Source organism: Setaria italica, chromosome IX (genome assembly GCF_000263155.2).
Source record: "Setaria italica strain Yugu1 chromosome IX, Setaria_italica_v2.0, whole genome shotgun sequence".
NCBI lineage: Eukaryota > Viridiplantae > Streptophyta > Magnoliopsida > Poales > Poaceae > Setaria > Setaria italica.
Genome location: NC_028458.1, coordinates 51,834,541 through 51,843,378, shown reverse-complemented (window position 1 = coordinate 51,843,378; position 8,838 = coordinate 51,834,541). Strand labels below are relative to the sequence as shown.

Here is an 8,838-nt window from a genome sequence, read left to right as displayed (position 1 = left end):
ACAGGGTCAGAGGCATTTACTGTTGATGGCTGGAATAATTGGAATATAGGAGAGAAGGCACTTCTCAAACATTTGGGTTCGAAGTCACATATCGCAGCTCAAGAGAGATATATTGGCTTTACAAATCCCAAGGTAGCAATTGATTATAATATTCAGAAGTGGAGTGATGAGGATCTTCGACTTTATAAGAAAAGGTTGACTTATTCACTTAGGTGTATCAAGTTTCTTTTGCATCAAGGGTTGGCGTTTCGTGGACATGATGAAAGTAAAGAATCTAGCAACAGAGGGAACTTCATTGAACTTTTGAAATTTCTTGCCGGAAATAGTGAAGAAGTGAATAAGTATGTTTTGGAGAATGCTCCAGGTAACTGTACCTTAACTAGCCCAGACATACAAAAGCAAATTATTCACTGCTGTGCCCTAGAAACTAGAAAGAAAATAATTGAAGAACTTGGTGATGAGCCTTATGCAATTTTAGCTGATGAGTCTAGTGATATATCACATAAAGAACAACTAGCTCTTTGCTTGCGTTATGTTGATAAATTGGGAAGGCCATGTGAGCATTTTATTGGAGTTGTTCATGTAGATGATACTACCTCTTTATCACTGAAGAATGCAATTGAAGCTTTACTTTTAAGTCATGGCTTGAGTTTGACTCAAATCCGTGGTCAAGGATATGATGGGGCTAGCAACATGAAAGGAGATATTAAAGGGTTGAAAACATTGATCATGCAAGAATCACCTTCTGCTTATTATATTCATTGTTTTGCTCATCAACTCCAATTGGTTCTTGTTGCTGTTGCTAAAGGAAATACTGATTGTAGCTTCTTTTTTGATCAAGTATCTATCTTGTTGAATATTGTTGGAGTTTCTTGTAAGCGCCATGACATGCTTAGAAATGCAAGGCTTGAGAATGTCAAGAAAGCACTTGACTGTGGTGAAATTGAATCTGGAACTGGATTACATCAAGAGATGGGTTTGCCTAGACCTGGAGATACTCGATGGGGATCTCATTACAAAACCATATGCAGCATCATTACTATGTATGAATCAATCCACGATGTACTGGTTGATCTTGGGGATGATTCGACATATAAGGATGATTGGACCAAAATACATTTTGTGACGGGAGCATTTGAGACCTTTGAGTTTGTTTTCTTTGCACACTTAATGTATATTATTCTTGGATACACAAATGAGTTATCTGAGTGTTTGCAAAGAAGGGAGCAAGACATTCTTAATGCAGTATCACTTGTTAATGTGGCAAAGAAAAGAATGCAAGAATTGAGGTCAAATGGCTGGGATAATTTTCTTCAGAGGGTCACCTCGTTTTGTGATAAACATGGTGTTGATGTTCCTGCTATGGATGGTGATTATGTTCCTTATGGAAAATCAGCAAGGAAATCTCGTGCTCGAAAGCAAACCAATGATGACCACTTTAGAAGAGAAGTATATATTGGCGTCATTGATCAAATAAGTCAAGAACTTGATAATCGGTTTGATGAGATTAACATGGAGTTGATGTCTTGTATGGCAGCCTTCAATCCTTCTAATTCATTTGAGTCTTTTGATGCACAGAAGCTACGCAGACTAGCTAAGTTCTACCCAAAGGACTTCTCAAATAATAATTTGCTCAGACTTGAATTGCAGCTAGATAATTATATTGATGACATCAGGAAGGATGATAGATTCAAAGGTCTAGACAATATTGTTGACCTCTCATTTAAGCTTGTCCAAACAAAGAGGCATAAAGTGTATGATATGGTCTATGAGCTTCTTAAATTGGTATTGCTTCTACCTGTGGCAACAGCAAGTGTTGAAAGGGTGTTTTCTGCAATGGTTTTAGTGAAAACAAAGTTACGAAATAAGATGGGAGATAGTCTTTTGGATGATTGTCTAGTCACTTTTATTGAGCGAGATATTTTCTTTGAAGTTGATGAAGATGATATAATTGAGACATTTATGTCCCTTCGGAAGCGTCGAATAAAAACGTCATTATAGTAACGTTGTAAGTCTCTGGTACTCTATGCATATATTTCAATTATCAGTTTGGCTTTGAAACTATTTATATTGTATTTAATGGATATGGTTTCTACTTTATCCATGAATTTAAACCTTATTACCGAATTGGTAAATGGATTTACCGAATTGTGTATCATTTTTTTGGATGCATACCTTGACCTAAAATCCTAGATTCGCCACTGGGCTAAGTGAGTGCAAAAGAAAATGTAAACTATTAAGCACTTACTTTGCGGTCATTAATCACCACAGTCGTAGTGTCTTCTCTGCTCCTTTCCCAGAAGTGAAGACAAATGAAAAATTGTGATGTAAGAAATTTTCATTCCAAAAGAAAAAAAAACATATACATTATTGTTGTTTTGTTGTATACCTGTCCTTTGGGTTGACCTGCTCACTAGATGGAGCACCAGGGGGGACTGGATTAACCTAAGAAGTTCCAATACAAGCGTACAAAAACAATATTAATATTCAAGGGAGCTCCAAAATTAATACATCCTAACCAAAACCATACCCGAAACAGATTAGTACCATCTAAAAACAATTAACATGCTTTAACAACATGTACTGTGCTCTATTCCCACCAGCAATTTACTAGGGCTGAATTCCCAATGTCTAACCACTCAAGTTACCATAAATCACAGTATTTCCACCTTAGCATGCCAGATAATTAATTAAACGCTTAATCCTGCCTATCTGGCCCTAGCAATGCGCACAACCAGACTTAATATTTAAAATTTACAGGACAACCAAGACAAAAGACAAACATTTAACTGAAAAATGACCAAAGCGTTAGAGAATCGATGAACGGTTCGAGCTTCAGTCCAATTCCCCTTCCATTCAGAACTCACAACAAAAAAAAATCACGAACCTTGGGCTGCGGAGCTATTGGAACTCCTCGCGGAGGTTGTTGCTCGGGACGCGCCACCACGCCCGCCACCAGAGCCCGAGGAACGGCCGCGAATGAACGGGGCTGCGAGTGCACCAGGGGCTGCGGCGGCTGCGCGATGGGGACGGCGACGGGGTGGGCGCGGGGGTACCCGACGGCCATGGGGGGAACGCGGCGGAGCTGCGCGGCCGCGGAGGTGGAGATGGGTTTCGTGACGGGGTAGAGGATGCCGTGGGGCGCGGAGGAGGCGTGGCCTGGAGCGCTAGGGTTTAGCGGGCGGCCGGTGAAGAGCGGGGGCACCGGTGGTGCCGCCGCCGCGGCGCGTGGGGAGGAGGAGGCGAGGAACGCGCGGGGGAGCGGGTGGGAGGCGGCGGGCACCTGCGGGGACGTGGTGGCCGCGGGCGCCGGCGGGGCGGCGGTGGCGGGCTGGCCGCGCGGCGGGGAGGAGGCCATGGCGTGTGGCGCGGGCGGAAACGGGAGCCGTGGACCCCGGCGGTGGGGTCGCCCTTTTGAAATCGTTTGAATCCGGCTCGTGGCGTGCGTGTTGGTTGCCTGGTTGGGGTAATTTCAGGTTGTGTTTGTTTGCTGGTCAAGGTCTCCTTTCGCAGGGTTCCTACTCCTCCTAAAATGATTTTTTTTTTACTTCTCCGTATAAAACTCCGACTCCTCAAGTGTTCCCGTGGTGAAACCGATTTTATCGAACTGTTTGGTACGGCTGAAGCCGCAGCAGAAATCGGAATTGGAGCCCTACCAAAGGAACCCTAAGGTCCTGTTTGGTTGTCTGAAGGAGTCTAGCCTAGCTCGCACCAAAGCCTAGCTCTCCCGAGCTAGGCCCATTGCATGCAGGAGCATAATATTTGGTTGCCTTCTCGCACGGATCAGGCTCTCCCGAGAAGCTGTTTGGTTGCTCGGACGAGGACGGATTGCATGAGATAAAAATATATAAATAATCATCGTAATGACATTTATTACGAAGAAACTATTATCTTATAGCTCTTAGTTTATCTTATTACTCCTTAATATTAATCGAAATATGTTAATATCATTTAATATGTGCTAATAATGTAGTAATAACATCATTAGATGGCTAATTACCTGCACCACGCGAGCCTGGTCCGGCAAAAACGGCAAAGCCTAGTTACGGAGGGAATCTTACACGAGCGGAGCCTGACCGAGCAGATACGCAAACCAAACAAACAGGAAATCTTGCACCGGTAGAGCCTAGCTGAGGGCTGATACAGGCAACCAAACATCTATAAAATCTGCTTAGTCTAACGTAGCTTGTGATTGTTTGGTTGCATGTCCAGAGTATATAGTCAGATCAGCAGAGCACCAAAGTCGGCCACTAGTACGCCCGTAGTAGCTAAGCCGGGCTAAGCGGAGCGCCTGTACACACACCGCGGCGATTCCCTTCACCTCTCCGCGCTCTCACCGTTGAGCGATAGCAGGGCAGGTCCATCAAGCACGGCAGCGGGTGCTCCTGATGCCGCCATCCGCCAAGGTGCTTGATCGCTCATGACGCCCGACGCTCCTCGACACCACTGTCACCGAGGTGCTCCGTTGACCTCCACCACCTCTCCAAATTTGCATCTTTCCGTCCGTGCTGCTGATTGATTCTGACTCGCGGTCATTCCTCTACTCGTTGCGGATGGCCGGAGAAGCATGTTTGGACCAACCCGATGGATACAGGAGCAAATCGGATGGATGAAATTGGATCAGAGAATTTGGACCGGGAAAACTGGAATCGGATGGATGAAACTGGACTGTAGAAATTGGATTGGGTAAATTGGATCAGAGGGCAATTTTTTTTGCTTCATATCAAATTGGATTAATTAAATTGGATCGGAGAAGGAAAATTCGATGGGGAAACTGAAGCAACGTGAGGAAATTGGACTAGGAAACAGCACATCCAGCAACACGCGGGCACGAACAGCTTCAGGCGACGGGTGCAGTGTTTCGCGAGGAAGTTGTGATGTAGGAGGCGCTAGATGGTGCCGTATTGCCGTCGTTCTCGCTGAGCACGCTGGCCGGCACGAGGGCCAGGGATAGTTGCCTAGCATGAGGCGGTACTTGCCACGTGCTCTGAGGAGATGGAGGAGGAGTGCGTGGCGAGCATGAGTTGAAGCTGCACGCTGAATGGTGTGAGCGGCTGACCGAGTTACACTCACCAAGAACGAAGAGGAGGTGACCACACACAGTGCAAACCAGGTAACCAAAGCTTACAAGGACAGGCCGGCCTAAGCCACCAAATCAAACATGAAGACCATGTACTAATGCAGCCTGGTCCTATTTGGCCATGGCTAAATCTTAACTAGGCTAGATCTAAGCCATGTAACCAAACATGCTCTCAGGCGCGCCGATCGGATCTGCCGTCACATGTACCGATATTCGGAGTAGGTTCCATTAGCAATCTGCGGATGGCGCGGATTTGCTCGATACACTCTTGCTATGGCTTCCATGTGATTGATGTTTTCTGGAAATCAATTTGAATTTTGCCTAAAAAAGAAATCAATTTGAAATTCGTAGGCTGTGCTATGGTTAACTTAAGACGAAAGTAATAAGAGACCATCGTCATGCCCAGAGCTAACTCGAGGAGGCTACATAGTGCATCAGCGTAGAAAGCTGCTAACATCTAAATCCCTGGCACCGCAACTCATATAGAGGAATAATTAGCCATCATGTCAGGGGGTGTCTCAACACATATATAATTGTATTTTGTAAAATAATAAAAATGCAATTAGCCATAGGATCAGCACTGCAATATTAATTGTGCGGCTCGTCATACCTACGAGATGGCATCCTATTAAGGGCTAAATCTACCGGACCGCAACGAAGTTTCGAACCTAACTCAAACTACAAGATTAAGATTAGTCTAATATGTAGACGAAGGCTATAGGCTACCCTAAGTTGTAATCTTCTTCGCCAATTTTCAATGTGAGATTAAACCTAACATACACACTTACACAATTTGTTGGGATTTTTGGATCAATAGTGATGGTATTAATGACAGCACAATTTGTAGATTAAGCTTCTTGACTAATTATATAGTTGACACAAATAACATAGTTGGAATTTTTCTAAATTGCTTGGAAAAATTACATCATGTTCAGATTACTCACTGAACTCATACCAACCTGATAAAATCAAAGCAGTTCACGCATTGTATGATCAGTCATTACTGACCTCCAAGTCATATACTCGTATCAAACCAGAGACGCGCAGCAAATGCAGTAGGGCTTGCCGCATGATTTTCATCAGAAGCCGCGGTCAATCAAGTGAAACTCGGGTCGACAATGGATGAATGGAACGAACTTTGCAAGTTTTAACCCTTCGCGCCAATTTTGTGATCATGCGAGTTAGCTTATTGAATCAAAATGCAGATATCACTTTATTGAATCTCCATAGGAAAAAAAGCAAATTGATCGTTGCATCAAAATCTCAACTATACACACATGTTTGCAGGCATATCATACATTACAGCAGAACTGCTCACACAGTTTGACTTGAACATACCACATTTACACAGCTACTAGTAGTACGTATACATCCTCCGCGGGCGCCTAGCTTCCATTGACCACTCTACAGTTCTTCCTGACCTCACCCTGGCTCCCCGTCAGCACCTCGATGTTCCCCATGTTGATCATGGACCTCGCGAAGCTCTTGAAGAACGCCTTCTGACTGCCGGCGAACCGGCCGACGATCGCCGCCGTGGGCGCGCCGGGCGTCGACAGCAGCTCCTGGTCGGACTGCAGCGTCCCCCGGCGCGCCTCGATGTTGGTGTAGTAGCTGTTGTCGAAGGCGTCCGGCGTGGTCGGGTCGAGGTCGTTGAGCGCCGTCCCGTCCCCGCCCCTGGGGCACCGCAGGGAGAGGAACGCCCGGTACCCCCTGTCCAGCGTCGGGTCCGGCCGGTTCGTCCCGCTGAAGTTGTACAGCCGCGGCGTCACGAACTGGCACTGCACCCGCCCGAACGTGTGCGCCCCTGCAAGCAGCGAGAGCGAGCTGAGGTAAATCGCCATGATCTCGATCTCATCTCTGTTCGTGCAGGATGATGATGACGAGAGGCACCGGTTGACGATGGAGTTGGGGTCTCCTTTTACCTGAGAGGGCGACGAGGTCGGTGTCGTCGAGGCCGACGGCGCCGAACTTCTGCTGGAGCGCGGTGAGGTTGTCGAAGGGGCTCGGGAGGTCGTTGGCGGCGGTGATGTTGGCGGTGGTGCCGTCGCGCCGGCCGAGCGGCACGCGCCACCGGGGCCCGCCGGACTGCATGCGTGCGTCCGTGCGTGCATGCAGACATGGGACCCACGCGTCATGTGGCCGTGCTGGATTAAAGAGCGGCACGGAAAGGATTGGCGCGACCTAACTAGAGACCGTGCTGAGAGCCGATGGACGTGACGTGTGAATATCCACGCCGTAGTACTACTGTTTTGCATGCCTTTAAAATTGCGCGGTTTTGTCAGCTTCTTCTCATAGATCTCCACTAGCTAGTTCAATTATTTTTGCACCGACGGCTTTGGAATTATTGCTCCAGGTCCAGGCTCGGAGCTACAAAATTATTGCCTTCCGGCCTAGTGCAGTGCCAGTCGACAGTCTGCTGCTGTGCTCGCGTCAAATCTTCGTGAACAATGCCGGTTTGTTAATCATCAGTTCATTAATAACGTTTAACAGCTTCAAGCTCCAAACGAGTTTAATGTGGTACTTAGTGCATTAGTGAGGGCTAATGGTGCACCGATCGATCGTTGCGTACATTTGCAGGCTGCTACTAGAGAAAAAAAAAAGAGGGAGAAAAACCTCACCAGCTCGACGGAGATCTTGGCGGCGATGGCGAGGATGTCGGCGCAGGAGACGACGCCGGGGCATGCTTCCTCCAGCGCGGCCTTGACGGCGTCCACCACGGGGTACCCGCGCGCCGAGTTGTTGTTGGGCGCCGCGAACTTCTCCGACACGATGCTCGAGCTGTTGTCCAGCAGGATCGACCCGTCGCAGCCCTGGAGAAACACAGCACGCACATGAGCTCAGAACGTCGCGGACAGAGCGATAAGCAAACGCGGGGCGCTGTGGCCTTCTTATTACCTGGACGAAGCAGTCGTGGAAGTGGAGGCGGGTGAGGCTGGCGTAGATGCGCGCGTCGGCCTCGTGCGCCTTCTTCAGCACCCGCCGCACGATCCGGTGCACGTCGGGGCACGTCCGGTCGTAGTACTCTCCGCACAGCTGCGCCGCGCCGGCCCGGACGCCGAACCCCAGCGCGGCGGCGGCGGACAGCAGGACGACGACCAGCTGATGAGGACTACACGACATGCGGCCACGGCGCGACGGGGCCATTGATCTTGCGTTCACAATCACAGCGTCGTATGGCTCTGTCGTCGGTTCACTCTTGCGCCGGCGAGTCTTATAGCCACGGTGCTCACTGGTAGTTGTGCCCGTTTGGGCACAGGGAGCGCGCCCCTTTTCTTGCATCTGAAGCATGGGGCAAATCATCTCGTTCGGGTCGGCGGCACATTTTCAGCTGGCAACGCTTCCGTCACCGGGTCGTTTTCAGAATTCAGATTGCGCCCATTATGCATGCAGGGGCGCGAGCAGAGACACCACGCATTTCATACCAGATAATCAGTGTCTGCATGGGCATATCTCGGTGTCTTAACTAGCCTGCCACCGCACCTAATCCTAATCTCACAAGTCATAAGCCGTTGATAGAGTGCCAACAACATAATGCAGTACGACAACTAGTTTGGTTTGCTGCGGTGGAGCATACGAGCAGCTGTGCCTACCGTACCGTGCAAGGTTGTCAGTCAACGGGAGCTTTAATCTGCAACTGGCACGCCCAGTACGTGCTCGCACTTGCTGTGCGCAATGTACGCAGCTGAAGCTGAAAGTACCAGGATTTGTTCAGATGAAAATTAAGGAGGCTACTTTTGCGTAACGCTCTACATGATTTG

The 8,838-nt window shown here is 48.1% G+C and overlaps 2 protein-coding genes across 3 annotated transcripts in view; both read right to left on the bottom strand.

Moving 5' to 3' along the window:
• Window positions 1–3,417, bottom strand: part of LOC101774611 (formin-like protein 6) — an 18,867-nt gene extending 15,450 nt beyond the window's left edge. The window contains exons 1-3 of one of the 2 annotated variants that reach the window (XM_004987034.2): window positions 2,888–3,417; window positions 2,390–2,445; window positions 2,249–2,291 (exon numbers count right to left, since the gene is read on the bottom strand). In XM_004987034.2, the coding sequence (XP_004987091.1) occupies window positions 2,249–2,291; window positions 2,390–2,445; window positions 2,888–3,358 (570 nt within the window). In that variant the 5' untranslated portion in view covers window positions 3,359–3,417. The remainder of the gene's footprint in view (window positions 1–2,248; window positions 2,292–2,389; window positions 2,446–2,887) is intronic. The other variant, XM_022823372.1, reaches the window with a different exon arrangement.
• A 2,852-nt stretch (window positions 3,418–6,269) lies between these two features.
• Window positions 6,270–8,349, bottom strand: LOC101763664 (peroxidase A2). Its single transcript, XM_004985030.3, has 4 exons — window positions 7,976–8,349; window positions 7,699–7,890; window positions 7,003–7,165; window positions 6,270–6,884 (listed from the first exon to the last, which is right to left on the bottom strand). The coding sequence occupies exons 1-4, from the start codon at window positions 8,222–8,224 to the stop codon at window positions 6,466–6,468; spliced, it is 1,023 nt and encodes a 340-aa protein (XP_004985087.2). The 5' UTR covers window positions 8,225–8,349; the 3' UTR covers window positions 6,270–6,465.
• Window positions 8,350–8,838: the final 489 nt, after the last annotated feature.

Excerpts from the sequence above, each read along its gene's own strand:
- LOC101763664 (XM_004985030.3), bottom strand. The coding sequence starts at position 8,224 with ATGGCCCCGTCGCGCCGTGGCCGCATGTCGTGTAGTCCTCATCAGCTG. Across the intron at positions 7,891-7,975 it reads TCCACGACTGCTTCGTCCAG|GGCTGCGACGGGTCGATCCT; the intron begins GTAATAAGAAGG and ends GTGTTTCTCCAG. Across the intron at positions 7,166-7,698 it reads CCAAGATCTCCGTCGAGCTG|TCCGGCGGGCCCCGGTGGCG; the intron begins GTGAGGTTTTTC and ends GCACGCATGCAG.